This window comes from Bubalus kerabau, chromosome 12 (genome assembly GCF_029407905.1).
Source record: "Bubalus kerabau isolate K-KA32 ecotype Philippines breed swamp buffalo chromosome 12, PCC_UOA_SB_1v2, whole genome shotgun sequence".
Lineage (NCBI taxonomy): Eukaryota > Metazoa > Chordata > Mammalia > Artiodactyla > Bovidae > Bubalus > Bubalus kerabau.
In genome coordinates, this window is record NC_073635.1 from 32,864,547 (window position 1) to 32,884,172 (window position 19,626).

The 19,626-nt window shown below is 45.7% G+C and overlaps 2 protein-coding genes and 1 long non-coding RNA gene across 8 annotated transcripts in view; 1 reads left to right on the forward strand and 2 right to left on the reverse strand.

The window, feature by feature from the left end:
- POLR1D (RNA polymerase I and III subunit D) overlaps positions 1–602 on the reverse strand; it is a 32,941-nt gene extending 32,339 nt beyond the window's left edge. Inside the window, exon 1 of the mRNA XM_055542488.1 lies at positions 441–602. Coding sequence (XP_055398463.1) covers positions 441–466 — 26 coding nt within the window. The 5' untranslated portion in view covers positions 467–602. The remainder of the gene's footprint in view (positions 1–440) is intronic.
- Positions 603–737: 135 nt separating this feature from the next.
- On the reverse strand, positions 738–1,358 carry LOC129624488 (uncharacterized). Its single transcript, XR_008700986.1, has 2 exons — positions 1,269–1,358; positions 738–1,127 (listed from the first exon to the last, which is right to left on the reverse strand). It is a non-coding gene; the product is annotated as an uncharacterized LOC129624488 (long non-coding RNA).
- Positions 1,359–2,107: 749 nt separating this feature from the next.
- Positions 2,108–19,626, forward strand: part of LNX2 (ligand of numb-protein X 2) — a 90,011-nt gene continuing 72,492 nt past the window's right edge. For 3 of the 6 annotated variants that reach the window (XM_055542479.1, XM_055542484.1, XM_055542482.1), the window contains exon 1: positions 2,108–2,331. The gene's annotated coding sequence lies outside the window, so the exon portion shown is untranslated. Of the gene's footprint in view, positions 2,332–3,239; positions 3,348–11,681; positions 11,702–19,626 lie in introns of those variants that run through there. The other 3 variants (XM_055542480.1, XM_055542481.1, XM_055542483.1) reach the window with 2 other exon arrangements.

The window sequence follows — 19,626 nt, forward strand, 5'->3', positions numbered from 1 at the left end:
TCTCCAAGCACGGGGAAAAAAAAGAACTCGGCGCACAGAGACGACCAATTAGCGCTCGGCCCAGAGGAGTGGCCTGGGCCTGGCCCACAGGCCAAGCCCATCACTCGGGGAACGGTATCTTTTACTGACTCTGGCTGTTCCTAACGGGGATGGGCCGTTGGGGACTGAACTCCGCTTTAACAACCCGTCTTCCCTCCTTGGTATCTAGTGCACTGAGCGTCTCCACTCAAGCAATCCAGCTCTCCCCTCCTCCACCCCTTCCCAATCCGGGGCCCCGTTCCCCACCCTGGCGCGCCCACCGCGCCCCCTCCTCGCCCGTCCTCCCGGTCAGGCCCTCGCTGCCAGGCCGGGCCGCGGAGGCGGAGGCCCTAGCCAGCCGCCGGCTCCCAGGGCCCTGCAATGCCCGCTCCTCCCGCCCTCCCCACCCCCTCGGCCGTTACCTCTCCAGCTCCTGGTCCTCTTCCATGGCGGGGGCGGCTTCCGGGATCCTCAGGTGGCGCGGGCGGGCCGGAGGCTCTGCCCCATGCCTCGAAGCGTGCGGGCGCGGCAGGCAGACAGGCAGGAAGGAAGAACCGACGGAAGAAGTGCGGACGGAAGGAGAAGGGAGGAGCCGCAGCGGCGCGGCAGGGCCCGGCTGCTGGGCGGGGCGTGAAGGCTCCGCCCCTGGCCCCGCCCCTGCCCCGCCCCCGGCGCGAGGAGGGTGGAGGCCGAGCCTGAGCCGCTCACCTGAGCTGCTGAGTGAGCCCGCCCCCCGAACCGGTGGTGGCAGACAGGTGGAACCGGGCTCCTGCCCCGCCCCGAGGCCGAGACCTGCCTGTGGGCGCCAGAGCTCGGCCCTTGGCACTTGCCCCCTAAGGTGATGGCAGACGGGGCGGGGCCTTACCTGACTCCCTCAGATCCCCTTTTCCCCCTGGGGCCAGGATCAAGCCTCTTTCTGACTTGCTGCTGGCCCCCTGGCAGTGTAGCATTGTCAGTCGCTTCAGTCATGTCCGGCTCTTTGCGCCCCACGAACTGTAGTCCGCCAGGCTCCTCTATCCATGGGTTCTCCAGGCAAGAATACTGGAATGGAGTATTGCCATACCTTTCTCCGGGGAATCTTCCCGACCCAGGGATCGAATCCAGGTCTCCTGCATTGCAGGCGGATTCTTTACCATCTGGGCCACCGGGGAAGATCTTGGCCCCATGGGGGACGGGATTAATCCCAGCTGGACCCCGCCAGCCCCGGGAGGCCTTTCCGGGGACAACGGACAGCTATAGTTGATCGATACCTTTTGATGAATTTCACAACAGTACAAGATGCACGTGTAAGACGGTATTTGTCTCATCCGCGATCTTGAATGGTTTCACAGCTCAACTGGGTCAAAGGACAAGCGTTTGTTTATTTTTGCCGGGGGGGAGGCGGGAGTGGGGGTGAGGATGAGCGAGTTTGGATGTAAACCGTCCCCATCTCGCATCCCCATCCTTTCCTTCCTGGATCTTTTTCTCTCCCTGGAGTACGTCCTGCCTCGCTTTGGACACGTCCTTTCCTTTTCACCCTTTTGGCCTCTTCAACCTCACCCGCGGAACCTCCCTCTCACCTTCGTTCCCAGGTGCTCGTGCCCCCGCCTCGGCAGCCTTTCACCACCCAGACTCGCTTTCCGCGCCTCGACCCCTCAGGTGTTCTTTACCAAAAACCCCCCTTCTCCCTTCCTGTCCCCCCTCCCCCCCGCCAGCTCCCGTCCCTTCCCCCCACCCCGACCCCCGCTGTCCTCTCGCCCGACACGCCCACAGTCCAGCTTTCCGGCGCCACCTGTTCTCCTTACCCCACCCCGACCCCCTAGATGTTCTCCGCCTCCCCCAGCTGTTCCCCTGTCCTCGCGCGGTCGGTAGTGAGCGCAGAGGCGGCACTGACCCCGGTGCCGGGGGCTTCAAGGCGGACAGCAGAGGGGATGGCTGGGGTTGGGAGGGTGGAGGGAGGGCGCGCGGCGGGGGGGGGGCGGAGCGGGCTCACTCTAACCCGGAGTGACGGCCCGGGCCCGGCCCGCCCTCCGCGCTCTCGGATAGGCGGAGCCGCCCTGTGGCCCGCCCCCTCCCCGCCCTGTGCCGCTGCCAATTGGCCGGGGTGCGTGTCGGCTTGCGTGGCTCGGCCCTGGCGTTCGCCCGCGGGAAGGCAGCAGGGGCGGTTGAGGAGCGAAGTCTTGACTAGAGTTTGCTCCTTGCCAGGAAATCTGCGGCGGCGGTGGCGGCGCCAGGTCCCGGCGGAGCGGAGGCCAGCTGGCCCCCGCGCTCCCTCAGCGGGGCCGCGGAAGCGGAGCCGACGCTCGGCTGAGGCGCGGGAGCCGGGCTCACCCGGTGAGTAACTTTGCCCTGCCCGCCACGCTCGGCGCCTGCTCGCGGTCCGGCCGCGCCTCAGGTGCGGGCGGCGTGTGGGGTGTGGGGCGTCGCGGCGCCCGGGAGGCGGCGGAGGCGGGCGGCCGCTGCGTCCTTCGAGCTCCCCTGGCCGGGCCGGGCTGCGGGGACACGGGGTCCGGGGAGGAGGGCGCGGGGCTGCCGGGCGCCGGCGGGTGGCCTCGGCTCTGACAATCTTGGGGGTCCCGGCCGCCGGGTGGCCGAGCTTTTTGCGTCGTATGCTCTGGTTTTAGGGAGGGGAGAGGTGGGGTGATATTTTTGTCCCCTGAGTATCTGTGGCCGTGGGTGAGAGAGCCACCGGCTGCCTTACCCGGACTTGTCCCCTTTGAAAGGAGCGGGGCGAGGTCGTACACTCCGTCCCAGCCTGTTGCCCGCGAATTCTCACCTTTCCCTGGAGGCTGGAAGAGAGACGTGACACCCTCGAGGGGGGTAATTTGAAAACACGGCCCTTGACTTGGAAGCAGCCGCACACAAAGCACCGTTCAGAAAGGACCTCACTCGCTTTTCAGAACCTCATGCCCAGATCTAGACGAAGGACTTGCGGCTTAGATGTAGCGTCTCTTCGGAGGTTTCTGTGTGCATTTACGGTTATGAATCAAGAGGTTCAGTATATGCCAGGAGCTATAGTACGCTCATGCCTGGGCTTAACTCTGGTAGATGGTTGCTTTTTAAATTACAGAAATGAAGTTGAGCGAAAAGCAGTGGCGATTCAGAAGGGGGAAAACAGTTGTGAGCTTCGGTTTATTGCAACTGTCTTCGCTTTTAAAATTTTGCATTCTGGCCGCAGTCATACTAATTTCTAAATTAGTCTCAGGACAGATTTTGATTTTTTTTTTCTCTCTTCCTTGCAGCATACTGTGACGTAGCCCTGTTGAGTTCATCCCAGTAGATCAATATTATTTACTTGGATAGATTTGATTCCCATCTCCTCACCCCTTTAGACAACGGACTTTCATCTTGTATCCTTTTTGGCCTGTCCGAGCTTTCTAGAGCCACGAATAACAAAAGTTGTGGCCTTTTAGCTTGTCCAAGTCCTGCACGTGAGTTTTCCCATAGGAGGAAAAATATAGGCCTGTTTGTAACCCGGGCAAAATAACTGCTGCTGCTTTTAATGTGGCCCACCTGTGTGTTACCATCCCTAATTCTGTACTTTGTTCCTCTCCTTTGCTCATCAGGTTATACTTTTTCTACTCTTTTTTCATTCAGCAAATGAGTGTCTTCTGCAAACCGGACATGCTTGGCAAGGGTCAGCTCTTGCCCTGAACTGGCTCACAGTGCTGTTTGGAAGCCGATATATGCCTCTCTTCGACCAGCCACCTGAAAGCGATTTGAGCGGGTATTGAGGGACCTTAAAAGAGGGAGAATTTCTGCCTGGAGTTTGTTAGGGAAGGCCTCACACCTGCACTTACTCTTCAGGTGGCTGGGGGATTTTCATTCTCTGCAAAGGGACTAGCGTGTAGGGTGTTGCTTTATGAGAGCCGCATCTGGTTGCTCTGGCTGAAGAACATGGTGTCTGCGGTTGAAGTCGTGGTCAGGGCCTGGGATGTGTTATTCATTTCGGAGCACTTAGCACTTGGCCTTGCTTACAGTGGGCACTCAAATATTTATTGAACTGGGTTGAACAGGAACATAAAGGGTTTTGTGTGCCAAATTAAGAAATTTGGACCTGATCCAGTCAGCAATACGGAGCTGCCAAGTTTAAGCAGGAGAATGTCATGATAACATTTGCCTTCCAGAAGGATGTCTGCGGCAGGCTGAAGGTTGGTGGGGGTCCAGATGGGAGGTAGGGAGCCGGCGCAGGGCCTCTTAAATCCTGGAGGGTTTAAGTGCTCAGCATTTCTCAGTTTACATTGTCTGGGTTTGGATCTGGCTCTGTCACTCATTACGTAACCTCTTTCTTCTTTAGGGTCTTCACTTCATAGGATTTGGGGGAATAAAGCTTGAAAAACATGTATGTTACTTAGAATAGTGCTTGGCACATAGGAAGGACTTGGTAGATGCTGTTTTTTGTTCTCTATGAAGGCAGTGGAAGTAGAGATGATGTGGCATCCATGAGGTATAATTGGTCCAACCAGATAGGTGACTACGAATGATTAATGAGAGAGGGATGGTTCGGAGGGTTTTTGACTTGGGGGCATTGGAGTATGCTGGTTAAGCTGGCTGTGGAGTCAGAACGGGGTTGAATTCCATCACTTATTCTGAGCACTACTGTCCTCATTGAACTTTGGTTTCCTAACATTTAGAAAATGAAGTATACCTGTCTAGTGGGGTTTGAGGATTAAAGGAAATTACGCATTAATGCCCTTGGCAGAGTACCTAGCACATTACAAGTGCTCAATAAATATTGGTTGTTCCTGAAGTGGTTATGACACTAAAGAGCTAGTGGAATGCTGGAAGTTACGAGAAGGAACAGTTAGGAACAGTCGTGGTAGGGATGGGGAAAGGAAGATAGTTTGGGACCAACCCACTGAGGTACACATGGGTGGTTGAATCTGTGATGCCGTTATTAGATAGATGTGTCAGGCAGGAGCTAGGAAAGAATGGAAGATAAAAAGATCAAGAGCTCATATAAAGCCTTTGTGAGTGTGGTCAGCTTTAGGGAGATTTGCAGGGGGTAGGAGTGGGGAAGTTTACATTATTGCAGTGCCAGGAGAGTTGCTGTCACATGCTGGGATCTCTAGCTCTAAAATGTGTTTTGGTCACCATCACAAGGGAACTCAAGGCTCCTGTAACCTGGTGGGCCCTTTGCCCTCATCCTCTGCCTCCTCTTCTCCTTTTTGATTGCTCCTCTCAAAATCCCGGTACTTTTTAATTTTATTATGCAGAGCCATTTAATTTTTCCTGGGGCCAAAGTTCACTTTAGGCCTACCTTCCTATATCAAAATCCAAGGTTTCTAGAAGAATCAGAGGTCTCATCTAATAGGTTTACTTAGGAAGTAATGTTGGTTCTAAAAATAGATGTATATAAGCATATTTTAAATACATATCTGTGTATATCTTGCATGTACAGGTACAGTTGTAGAAGACTTAGTCAGGCCTAAAATGATTCTGTTAAGGGGCCTGGGAGATTGACAAACTCAGTCCCCTTCAGCTTTCCTGTCATACGTCTCTCTTCCTCAGAAAGTACAAAACTGAAAAAATCTGTGGTTACATAAGTTTTTTGGTCAGTCGAGTTAGAAGAAACGGCTGTTTTGTGTATTCACTGATGAGAAGTTGTTAAGAGGAATTTTTTAAGAAGCAAATGTTGGTGATGTACATTATGGTGATGGTGATAGAAGCATCCAGTCAGTGTGCTTTTAAAGAGGCAGATATGTAGGCTCTGTCCTCAGAATGCACACTTCGTAAGAGCAGGTATCCTGATTTGGTCACTGCAGTAGAGTCCCCAAGTCCCAGAACCAAAGATACTAATGTAGGCATGAATAAATGAATTGGATCCATTGACTTTGATCTGTCTTGGCCCACAGACATACTGAAATCTTTGGAACAGTCATTGGTCAGAGGGAAAACAAAAGAGGCATTTGAGCCAGCCAAGCTGCTTAAAGTACTCTATGTTCTTATAGAAGATACCGGAACAGAATTTATGGCCATTATGATTCAGTGATTTTAGTGCCAGCTGCTGTAATTTATTTGCATGATTCCCTTTTTCTCCCCTTTTACTGTGATTGTTGTGGGGTGTAGTTGGGAAGAAAGGTTTCTGTAGGGGTATTGCCTTGTTCAGTGCTAAACTGATGACACCTGTATCGTCATTTTGTCCTCTTATTAGTAAAACTCCAGACCAGATAAGAGATGAAAGGAGCAGAAGTGTTGTGGGTAGAGAGGGCCAAGCACAGTTTAAACCTTAATTTCCCCACCCTTGAGGTCTCCTTCTATTCTTTCTGATGATCAGGGTCCTTCATCAGAGTAATTATGTGGAGAATTTTGTTTCTCAAAATTGGACCGGGAAGGCAAAATGAGAATTAGAAACAAATGCAGAAAATAGGTGATGGGCGACTAAAACTTTACCTACACAGAATATATATGCCTAAGTATACTATAGGAATTACATATATCGTGTATTTACGTGCTTATTGTATGTATAAGCATAAACTACCATGTGTCCACTTAAAAAGCATTCCATTTGCATGTAAACAAAATAAGTTTTGTTTCCTCTATTGAAAGAGTAACCTTCAGTTCAGTTCAGTTGTTCAGTCGTGTCCGGCTCTTTGCGACCCAAAGAGTAATCTTCAGTTCAGTTCAGTCGCTCAGTTGTGTCCAGCTCTTTGCAACCCCATGAATCACAGCACGCCAGGCCTCCCTGTCCATCACCAACTCCCGGAGTTCACCCAGACTCACGTCCATCGAGTCAGCGAAGCCATCCAGCCATCTCATCCTCTGTCGTCCCCTTCTCCTCCTGCCCCCAATCCCTCCCAGCATCAGAGTCTTTTCCAATGAGTCACCTCCTCGCATGAGGTGGCCAAAGTACTGGAGTTACAGCTTTAGCATCATTCCTTCCAAAGAAATCCCAGGGCTGATCTCCTTCAGAATGGACTGGTTGGATCTCCTTGCAGTCCAAGGGACTCTCAAGAGTCTTCTCCAACACCACACTTCAAAAGCATCAATTCTTCGGTGCTCAGCCTTCTTCACAGTCCAACTCTCACATCCATACATGACCACTGGAAAAACCATAGCCTTGACTAGACGGACCTTTGGTGGCAAAGTAATGTCTCTGCTTTTGAATATGCTATCTAGGTTGGTCATAACTTTCCTTCCAAGGAGTAAGCGTCTTTTAATTTCATGGCTGCAGTCACCATCTGTAGTGATTTTGGAGCCCAGAAAAATAAAGTCTGACACTGTTTCCACTGTTTCCCCATCTATTTCCCATGAAGTGATGGGACCAGATGCCATGATCTTCGTTTCCTGAATGTTGACCTTTAAGCCAACTTTTTCACTCTCCCCTTTCACTTTCATCAGGAGGCTTTTGAGTTCCTCTTCACTTTCTGCCATAAGGGTGGTGTCATCTGCATATCTGAGGTTATTGATATTTCTCCCTGCAATGTTGATTCCAGCTTGCTCTTCTTCCAGTCCAGCGTTTCTCATGATGTACTCTGCATGGAAGTTAAATTAGCAGGGTGACAATATACAGCCTTGACGTACTCCTTTTCCTATTTGGAACCAGTCTGTTGTTCCATGTCCAGTTCCAACTGTTGCTTCCTGACCTGCATACAAATTTCTCAAGAGGCAGATCAGGTGGTCTGGTATTCCCATCTCTTTCAGAATTTTCCACAGTTTATTGCAGTCCACACAGTAAAAGGCTTTGGCATAGTCAATAAAGCAGAAATAGATGTTTTTCTGGAATTCTCTTGCTTTTTCCATGATCCATCGGATGTTGGCAATTTGATCTCTGGTTCCTCTGCCTTTTCTAAAACCAGCTTTAACATCAGGAAGTTCACGGTTCACGTATTGCTGAAGCCTGGCTTGGAGAATTTTGAGCATTACTTTACTAGCGTGTGAGATGAGTGCAATTGTGCGGTAATTTGAGCATTCTTTGGCATTGCCTTTCTTTGGGATTGGAATGAAAACTGACCTTTTCCAGTCCTGTGGCCACTGCTGAGTTTTCCAAATTTGCTGGCATATTGAGTGCAGCACTTTCACAGCATCATCTTTGAGGATTTGGAATAGCTCAACTGGAATTCCATCACCTCCACTAGCTTTGTTTGTAGTGATGCTTTCTAAGGCCCACTTGACTTCACATTCCAGGATGTCTGGCTCTAGGTCACTGATCACACCATCGTGATTATCTTGGTCGTGAAGATCTTTTTTGTACAGTTCTTCTGTGTATTCTTGCCACCTCTTAATATCTTCTGCTTTTGTTAGGTCCATACCATTTCGGTCCTTTATCGAGCCCATCTTTGCATGAAATGTTCCCTTGGTATCTCTAATTTTCTTGAAGAGATCTCTAGTCTTTCCCATTCTGTTGTTTTCCTCTATTTCTTTGCATTGATCGCTGAAGAAGGCTTTCTTATCTCTCCTTGCTATTCTTTGGAACTCTGCATTCAGATGCTTATATCTTTCCTTTTCTCCTTTGCTTTTTGCTTCTCTTCTTTTCACAGCTATTTGTAAGGCCTCCCCAGACAGCCATTTTGCTTTTTTGCATTTCTTTTCCTTGGGGATGGTCTTGATCCCTGTCTCCTGTACAATGTCACAAACCTCCATCCATAGTTCATCAGGCACTCTATCTATCAGATCTAGTCCCTTAAATCTATTTCTCACTTCCACTGTATAATCATAAGGGATTTGATTTAGGTCATACCTGAATGGTCTAGTGGTTTTCCCTACTTTCTTCAATTTAAGTCTGAATTTGGCAATAAGGAGTTCATGATCTGAGCTACAGTCAGCTCCTGGTCTTGTTTTTGCTGACTGTATAGAGCTTCTCCATTTTTCGCTGCAAAGAATATGATCAATCTGATTTCGGTGTTGACCATCTGGTGATGTCCATGTGTAGAGTCTTCTCTTGTGTTGTTGGAAGAGGGTGTTTGTTATGACCAGTGCATTTTCTTGGCAAAACTCTATTAGCCTTTGCCCTGCTTCATTCCGAATTCCAAGGCCAAATTTGCCTGTTACTCCAGGTGTTTCTTGACTTCCTACTTTTGCATTCCAGTCCCCTATAATGAAAAGGGCATCTTTTTTGGGTGTTAGTTCTAAAGGGTCTTGTAGGTCTTCATAGAACCGTTCAACTTCAGCTTCTTCAGCATTACTGGTTGGGGCATAGACTTGGATTACTGTGATATTGAATGGTGTGCCTTGGAAATGAACAGAGATCATTCTGTCGTTTTTGAGATTGCATCCAAGTAATCTTAGAGTTCTTTTAAATACCACATTTCCCTAAAGTATGTAATAGGGGGCATTGTAAAAAAATGTTTATAAACAAACTGTGAGGACCTGTATCTTATGTAGAATAGGTGTCTGGTGTTGGTGGTTTAGTAGCTAAGTAGTGTCTGACTCTTGCAACCCCATGGACTGTAGCCTGCCAGGCTCCTCTGTCCATGGGATTCTCCAGGCAAGAATACTGGAGTGGTTTGCCATTTTCTTCTCTAGGGGATCTTTCCGACCCAGGGATTGAACCTGGTCCTCCTGCATTGCAGGCAGTTTCTTTACCAACTATAAACAGGTGTCTACTTGGCTTTAATAAAGCTCCCAAAGGCTCTGTTGGTTATCACTTTGTTTTACTGATAAAAGTGAAGTAAGTCTGGTATATATTTGTACCCCGTGCCCCCTTTACCCCTCAGATAGGGATTTTGGCTACCAAAATTAAAAATTAATCCTTTATCAGAGTTCTTAATCCTGTTCAATTGAACTATCTAATTATTGAGCAAATAAATTGAAGTCCTTATGTCTTATTTCATTGTTTTATTCTATTTCCACTTTTCTTCCACATGATTTTAATGTTTGTAGACTTCCAATTTAATTGTATTCAACAAGCAGCGTACATGATGGGATTGACACTGGGCTGTGTGGGACACAAAACATTCTCTGCCCTTGGAAAGGTTAAAATCTTAAAAGATGTTAAGTCAGAGTTAATCATTCTGAGGCAGAAGATAGATGGACCCTGGGTTAGACATTTACAACTAGCCTCCTGTTTATGCTTTGAGACAAAGATAATAACAGGAACAGGATAAGCAGCTGGATTTAGTCTCCTGTGGACGCCAAGACAACAGTGATGGCAGGAGCAGAGAAGGGCTGAACCCTGGCTAGGTATGGAGGTCGCACATTCCTCATTCTTGGGGTCAAGGCAGTATCCCAGATTACACATGCGCAGAAAGGGTCCTCAAGGGAGGGGGACACTAGCCCATAATATGTCCAGTCAACCTCCCAGAGACCTTCACGCTGGAATCCATCTTGGCTAAAAGATACACAGACACACAGGGGAGGGCCATGAGTCAGACCAAGTGTGGGGTTAAAGCAAGGTAATTGGCCGGAGGGAAACAAAGACCCAGAAAACTGCCTCCATATAGCAACCAGGGCTTCCCAGGTGGCTCAGAGGTAAAGGATCTGCCTGCAATGCAGGAGGCACAGGTTCAATCCTTGAGTCGGGAAGATCCCCCGGAGAAGGGAATGGCTACCCACTCTAGTGGGAAATCTTGCCTGGGAAATCCCACCTGGGAAATCCCATGGATAGAGGAGCTTGGTGGGCTACAGTCCATGGGATCACAAAAGAGTTGGACATGGTTTGTTCGGTCACTGAGTCATGTCCTACTTTTTGCAATTATGGACTGTAGCATGCCAGGCTTCCCTGTCCTTCACCATCTCCCAGAGTTTGCTCAAACTCATGTCCGTTGAGTTGGTGATGCTATCCAACAGTCTCATCCTTTTGTCTTCAGTCTTTCCCAGCATCAGGGTCTTTTCTAATGAGTCAGCTCTTTGCATCAGGTGGCCAAAGTGAAGAGCCAGCTCATTAGAAAGGACTCTGATGTGACTAAACAACAAGCCACCCCAAAAGCACTTGACTCTTTCTCTGAGCTCACCTGCATGTATTTTTCTAATAAACAATTTATCAGTTTCTCTTTTTTCCGTCTTTTTGCTAAAATTCCTTTGCAAAGAAGGCAAGAGCCAGTACCCTGCTTCTGGCCAGTAGTCCCTGGTGGTCTAGTGGTGACGATTTGGTGCTTTCACTGCCACAGTCTGGGTTTGATTCCTGTTCAGGGAACTGAGATCCCACTTCAAGCCTCCACCCTCCATGGCCACCCCCACATCATCTCAGAGCATGACGAACACCTCTGACTTCAAGTACCTTGTCTCCTCTTCTCCTCGACCTTCACTTCCACTGTCCTTGGACATTCCCCCAGTTCTCCACATTAGACCTTATGTTTCTGTACCCTTACCTCTGACCGCAGCCTCTGAGCCTGTCCTTCCAGCTGTCTCACACCCACAGTCCCTCTTCGGTGCCCTTTGGGCAGGGACAGTTTGCCTGCCATCCTGTTTATCCCACCTCCCATCCTGTTGTATTAACATCTGTGGGATCTATATTTAAGCACCTGGAATATGTCTCCCTGGCACCTTAGCTTCGCTTGAACTTGCTTTTGTTCTGTGCCTGCTTCATTAACTCTGCTTCTCCCTGAGTTATTTTGGCAATCCTGTTAGAAGGCCAGGCTCAGGGAATCACTTCTCAAACGGCCCCTCCCCTACATTCCCCTCAGGCAGTTCCCTTTTTTTGGCACCTACTGAGTGCTGCGACACTGAGCTCAGAGTTCAGCGGGCCAGAGTATCTCACAGAGCTTACATTCTGGAGGAGATGGACATTCGGCAAATAGCAGCACACATTATAGTCACAAATACGGTAAGTGCTTTGACGAGAGAGAGAGCTATGCTGTCCAGCACGGTAGGCACCTGCATGCGCAGCTCCTGAAACGTTCCTGATCTGAACTGAGATGTGCTGTCACTGCCCCCTTCCCGATTTTGAAGACTTAGTACCCAAAATGTTAAAATAGCTCAGTAAGTTTTATATTGATTACAGGTTGAAATGATAACCTGGATATATTGGGTGAAATAAAATATTCAAACTAGTTCATTCACTTGGCTGCTGGAACATTTAACATGGTAGGTGTGGTTCATCTTTGGTTGGGTACCTGTGGTATGGGGTGTTGTGGGGTGTTGTCAGGGGTATAACAAGGGAAACTAATCGAGTCTCTGGGGAGCTGGCTGTCCCTGGAACCACCCCGAGGAAGTTGTCTTTGAACCGATATCTGGTTGTGTAGATGTTACAGGTAAAGCCTTCTCAGAGGAAGCAGCAGAGGAGGGTGGCACTTTGCAGGAGGGTGAGGAGGTGGGTAGCAGAAAGTTGGGAAAGTGCAATGGGAGATAGGGCCTGGGAGGTAGGTAGGGCCGGGTCATGTGGGCCCTGTTGGCCCTAATCAGGCTCTTGTTCTTCGTTTCTCGTGAATGATTCTAGACTGTCCTCATTCAGAAACCTTTTATCAAACCCTCTCTTTTGCAGCCTGCAGATAATCTGATCAGTTCGTGAGCACCTGGTTTGCTTTAGCAGATTTCTGTCCCTCTCTTTTCCAGCTTGTCTGAATAAGTCTCAGTTGTGTTAAAGGCTCATTTTTCCATGTGCCCATGATCCCATCCTTCAGAGTCTCTTTTAGGAGACCTTCATCAACCCCCTTCTGTACTGAGTCTCTTTCTCCCTGATGGCTTTTTCACCTACAAATATACTCCAGTTCCAAACTTGTAAAACAAGTACCATTGACCTTACATCTCCTCTAGTTATTGTTCCTAAAAAGTAATGAAATATTTTGCAATTTAATATTTAAAATGTATAATGTGTTAACATGTCAATATAATTATATTGATATATATAATTAATAAGATTTGACTTTTTCATATTATGTATTTGAAATATGGTTATACAGTTTATTATCCCTTGAACAACGTGGGGATGAAGGGCACTGATCTTCCCAGGCAGTTGAAAGTCCATGTACAACTTAGGGTCAACCCTCCCTGTCCACAGTGCTCTGTATCTGATGATTTCAAATGCAGACCGTGCAGTACTGTAGTATTTGCTGTTGAAAGCAAGCTGTAAGTGGACCCATGTAGTTCAAACTTTTGTTGTTTAAGCCTCAACTATATTTTACACGTATAGCCTATCTCTTCAAGAAAATTAGTGATACGAAGGGAACACTTCTTGCAAAGATGGGCACAATAAAGGACAGAAATGGTATGGACCTAAGAAGCAAAAGGTATTAAGAAGAGGTGGCAAGAATACACAGAAGAACTATACAAAAAAGATCTTCATGACCCAGATAACCACAACGGTGTGATCACTCACCTAGAGCCAGACATCCTGGAATGTGAAGTCAAGTGGGCCTTAGGAGGCATCACTATGAACAAAGCTAGTGGAGGTGATGGAATTCCAGTTGAGCTGCTTCAAATCCTAAAAGATGATGCTGTTACAGTGTTGCACTCAATATGTCAGCAAATTTGGAAAACTCAGCAGTGGCCACAGGACTGGAAAAGGTCAGTTTTCATTCCAATCCCAAAGAAAGGCAGTGCCAAAGAATGTTCAAATTACCGCACAATCGCACTCATCTCACACACTAGCAAAGTAATGCTCAAAATTCTCCAAGCCAGGCTTCAACAGTATGTGAACTGTGAACTTCCAGATGTTCAAGCTGGATTTAGAAAAGGCAGAGGAATCAGAGATAAAATTGTCAACATCCATTGGATCATCAAAAAAGCAAGAGAGTTCCAGAAAAATATCTATTTCTGCTTTATTGACTATGCCAAAGCCTTTGACTGATGGATCACAACAAGCTATGGAAAATTCTTCAAGAGATGGGAATACCAGACCACCTTATCTGCCTTCAGAGAAATCAGTATACAGGTTTCTCAGCTGTTGTCAAGAAGCAACAGTTAGAGCTGGACATGGAACAACAGACAGTTCCAAATCGGGAAAGGAGTATGTCAAGGTTGTATATTGTCACCCTGCTAATTTAACTTCTATGCTGAGTATATTATGCGAAACACTGGGCTGGATGAAGCACAAGCTGGAATCAAGATTGCCAGGAGAAATATCAATAACCTCAGATATGCAGATGACACCACCCTTATGGCAGAAAGTGAAGAGGAACTAAAGAGCCTCTTGATGAAAGTGAAAGAGGAGAGTGAAAAAGTTGGCTTAAAACTCAACATTCAGAAAACTAAGATCATGACATTTGGTCCCATCACTTCATGGCAAGTAGATGAGGAAACAGTGGAAACAGAGAGAGACTATTTTTGGGGGCTCCAAAATCACTGCAAATGATGACTACAGCCATGAAATTAAAAGACGCTTGCTCCTTGGAAGAAAAGCTATGACCAACCTAGATAGCATATTAGAAAGCAGAGATGTTACTTTGCCAACAAAGGTCCGTATAGTCAAAGTTATGGTTTTTCCAGTAGTCATTTATGGATGTGAGTGCTGGATTATAAGAAAAGCTGAGCGATGAAGAACTGATGCTTTTGAACTGTGATGTTGGAGAAGACTCTTGAGAGTCCCTTGGCCTGCAAGGAGATCCAGCCAATCCATCCTAAAGGAAATCAGTCCTGAATATTCATTGGAAGGACTAATGCTGAAACTGAAACTCCAATACTTTGGCCACCTGATGCAAAGAACTGACTCACTGGAAAAGACCCTGATGCTGGGAAAGATTGAAGGCAGGAGAAGGAGATGACAGAAGATGAGATGGTTGGATGGCATCACTGACTCAATGGACATGAGTTTAAGCAAGCTTTGGGAGTTGGTGATGAACAGGGAAACCTGGCTTGCTGCAGTCTGTGGGGTTGCAAAGAGTCGGACATGAGTGAGTTGACTGAACTGATCTTAGTGCATATACTAAATTTTCAGTGTGCAAAGTAAAAGGAATCTTATCAAGATAATAATAATCTAACAAAAGTATTTTATACTGCTTCAGTTTTTATTGTGGTAAAAAAAACCATGTCGCATAAAATTGACCATCTTGACCACTTTAAGTGCAGGTCAGGAGTCTGAGGTGTGTTCACATTGTTGTACAGCATGGTTCCAGAACGTTCTCATTTTGCAGAACTGAAACTCTGGACCCTTAACAACAGCTCCCCGTTTCTGCCTCCCACTTTGTCCCTGGTAACCATCATTCTGTTTTCCATTTATATGAATTTGATTGCTTTAAATACCTCAGGTAATTAGAACCATATAGTATTTGTCTTTTTGAAACTGGCTTCCTTCACTTCATATAGTATAATGACCTCACAATTCATCCATGATGTAGTATGTAATAGGATTTTCTTCCTTCGGAAGGTTGAATATTCTTCTCTATGTCTATACCCTTCCTCTGTTGATGGATATTTGGGTTGCTTCCGTCTCTTGGCTGTTGTGATGAGTGCTGCAGTGAACATGAGTGTACAGATCTTTCTTTGAGATCCTGCTTTCAGTTCTTTTGAATCCCAGTTCTTTCAGTCCTAGACGTGGATTTGCTGAATCATGTGGTAGTTCTACTTTTAATTTTTTTTAAAGTAGTTTTCTATAGCTGCTATACAGTTGTAAAATCTCAACAACAGGACTCAAGAGTTCCACTTTCTCTGCATCCTTACCAACCTTTTATCCTGATTTTTTCAGTAGTAACTATCTTAACAGGTATTTAGAGGTATCTCATTGTGGTTTTCATTTGCATTTCTCTGATTAGTGATGTTGAGCATCTTCTCATTATGCTTGTTGACCACTTGTAGATCATCTTTGGGGAAATGTCTATTCAAGTCTTTGGCCCATTATTAAATTGTGTTATTTTATTTTTGTTGTTGATTTGTAGGCATTCTTTCTGTGTTTGGATATTAACACTTTATCAGATACAAATTTGTGAATGCCTTTTCACTTCATTGGTGTGTCTTTTGTTTTAAAGTTTGATATAATCCTATTTGTCAATTTTTGCTTTTATTTCCTGTGCTTTTGGTGTCCTATTCAAGAAATCTCTATCAAATCTGATGTCATGGAACATTCTCCCTATATTTTGTTCTAGGAGTTTCATAGTTTTTAAAATCCAGATGAATCGTATTTTGGATACGGTGTAAGTAAGGGTCCAAACAAAATATTTTGAACATATTTTTGAGACAGTATGTAAAAGCAAAAGGTCTGAAATACATGGAATCGTTTTAGTGGGAGGAGGAAATGGATGACATTGATGAAGGACACAGTTCTCAAATGGTACTTACTACAGGTGGCCCTTGAACAACAGGGGTTTGAGCTGTGTGGGCCCACTTATTTGTGGATTTTTCTTCTCAATAAATAGTGCTGCAGTACTACCCGGCCTGAGGCTGCTGCTGCTGCTGCTAAGTCGCTTCAGTCGTGTCCGACTCTGTGCGACCCCATAGATGGCAGCCCACCAGGCTCCCCCATCCCTGGGATTCTCCAGGCAAGAACACTAGGAGACCACAGATGCCAAGGGCCTGCTGCAAAGTTTAATGGCTTTTCAACTGGAATTTCTGTTTCCTTTTTGTATCTTATACTTGTGAGAGACACCAGTATGGAAACAGCAGCCTAAGGCTAGCTGAAGCTGCTTAAGGTGATTGGGAAGGAGCCAGGTATCAGACTGCATATGGTTGCTTTCTGTGTCTCTTTTACTAAATATGTAAGGTCAGTAGTCTGCCTTTTAAGACCATTCTGTCAGGGGCCCTTTGGTAAGATTTCAGAAGTATCCATCACAATTAGATCTCATATGAAATATTTATTAATCTCATTAATTTCTCTAATTTTAGGCTCTGTGCTTTCATTATAGATGAGATACATTAATTGATACTTCAATAGACTAATTTCAGAGTTTGTTAAAAATAGATATAGTTTTTCTGGGTCTCTGACCTGTTCTTTTTCCAGGTATATGGAGTATATTAGTCAGCATCTTTGAATGATGTGTCCACCTTTGAAGGTTTTGTTGTTGTTTAATAATTTGTGTCTGACTCTTTTGTGGCCCTGTGGACTGTAGACCACCAGGCTCATCTGTCCATGGAATTTCCCAGGCAAGAATACTGTAGTGGGTTGTTACTTCCTACTCCAGGGGATCTTCCCAACCCAGGAATCGAACCTGTCTCTCTTGCGTCTCCTGCATTGGCAGGCAGTTTTTTTTTTTACCACTGAGCCACCAGGGAAACCCTTTGAAGGTATATAATAACATTAAGAAAACTTTCAGGACTTATTCTGAAAATCTGGATGGTGAGTTTTAATATATGTTAGCTGTTTACACAGAGGACTAAAAAAATTTTTTAATGAAACCATTCTGTAGGATACAGAAGGATGATAAAGTCTCAGCTTATATCTAATGTGTATTAACTTTTTTCTTATAAAATGTTTACATGTTATAAAGTTGCTCAGTGTGATTTTAGTCTGTGACAATGTGACTTAATTTTCCTTCTTTATAGTTTGGATTCAGAGGCAGTAAATCAAACCTGATCCTGGAAGAAAGCAAAATAGACCATTAGGTAGTTCTGAAAACGCTTATTCATAGTACAGAGTTCTTTACGTGTCCATAAAGAATTATTCTTGGTTACTTGAGCTTCTTGAAAACAAAATTGCTCTGTTAATAGAAAACAGATTGCTCTCACAGCATACTAGGATTTAAGGAAAGATAATCTATGTGGGAGATAAAGCTTGATGTTCTTGATAATATTTGTAATTCAATATTAAAGTAGTAACATCACCATCTTAAAGAATGTCTTTCTATTTTCTTAAAAGAGAATTGAAAAAAATCAGAAATTGAGATGAATCAGATAACAGTTTTATTACAGTTACTATATTTTGATGCAAATATGGTATTTAAATGGTAAAACATAAGCATAGAGAGTATTGTGGCAAGGTGAAAGTTGATATATCATTACAGTTATAAATTGTAGGTAAAGAGTGGGAGCCACCCTGGTGGCTCAGTGGTAAAGAACCCACCTGCTAATGCAGGAGATACAGGTTCAATCCTGGGTCCAGAAGATCCCCTGGAGGAGGGCATGGCAGCCCAGTCCAGTGACCTTGCCTGGGAAATCCCATGGACAGAGGAGCCTGGCAGGCTACAGTTCATAGGGTTGCAAAGAGTTGGACACAACTGAGCGGCTAAATAGCAACAAAGGTAAAGAGTAGTCTCGAGCAAATTTCAGTATTTTTATGACTGTTGGTCTGGAGACAGCTGAGGTGTCTTTTCTCCTGCTGACTATTTATTGAATGTCTGTTACACGCCAGGCACTGTTCTAGGTGGTAAGACAGTTCAGTGAACAAGACAAAGTGGGATCCCTGTTCTTACAGTGGGGCAGTGGGGCAGGCAGATTAATGAGAAGCATAGTGACAAATGCTGGGAAGAAAATCAGACAGTGTGGTCAGATCTCAGCGATCTGTTACACCGGTGGCTAAAAGCTACAGCTGGTCTTCAGGTTCAGCTATTAATATTTCTGCTATTAGTCGTCTTCTTCACCAGGAAAACTTCTTGCTAACACTGCCCAAAGGACACCAGTAGTCCCATCTGTTTCTTGCCCTTTCGTACCCTCTCCTGGAGATTTTTTACCCGGTCAAATGACTTCAAAGCAGAAGTGGGAAGGAAGGAAGAGGAGAAGCAGGGCATCTGGAAAACTGTGTCTCAGATAATCTGGCTCTGCATGGAGCTGAGGCTTTGTTGACTTTGTACCTGTCAGTCTCTCAACAGCACTTACTGTTTGTAGGTTCTGAATTAGGAAAAACAGAGCCTGCCAGTTATTAGGAAAGGGATCAAGGGAAAATGATTTTATCAATCTTTGCAGTTTTATTTTAAAGTTCTCACATCATTTCGAAAATCCATCGTCTGTGTCACTTTATATATCAGCTGGTGAGACTGTCTTTACGGTTGATGTGTAAGACGTTCATGCCCTGCTTTTTTTGGTACAGAAGAGTTTTCAGTGTGACCCATGACTCATCAGTTGACGTTGCAGAGCATTTTTAGAAACAAAGAATGCAATAGCAGATTTCCCCTGAGCAGCACTAATTAATGCAAGTAAATACAAGAAAACACAAAGTCGTCTGTATCTCCTGGTGTTATTACAGCTGTATGTTGATTCTTAGAAAAGTGTTACAACCCTGGACATTTCAAAGAGCTTAAGCAGAATAGGTATAAACTATGTTGTGGATCCTGAAAAAGATTCTTACTATGCAGCAGTCACTGCATTTCTCCCTTTCTTAGGATATAAAGTCACTTTGTAGATAAATACAGTACTTTAATATTAGGCTTGTGTTTTACTTATTTTTGAAACAGATGAAGCAGTGAAGAAAAGGCATTATCTTGGGGATACTACTTCATTTTTAGTGCTTCATAAAATTGTTTTTATTTTTGATGTGGACATCTTGTTTGTTCACTTAGCTTTTTAATTTCATGTATGTGACAACCAAGCGTGGCTGCTAGAATTTATTATTGTTTAGGTCACTCAGTCATGTCCAACCCCATGGACTGTAGCCTGCCAGGCCCCTCTGTCCATGGGATTTCCTAGGCAAGAATTCTGGAGTGGGTTGCCATTTCCTTTTCCAGGGGATTTTCCTGACACAGGGGTTGAACCCTCGTCTCCTGCATTGCAGGAGGATTCTTTACCACTGAGCCGCCTGGGAAGCCCTACTTCTGACTTTATCTCCTTTTGTACATGCTCCTGCCATGGCATACCCCCACGCACATAAAGTCAGTCTGTACAAATAGATACTTAATGAAAGTGATACTTGCACTTCTTTCCAACAACCCAGCTCCTCCAAAGTTGACTATC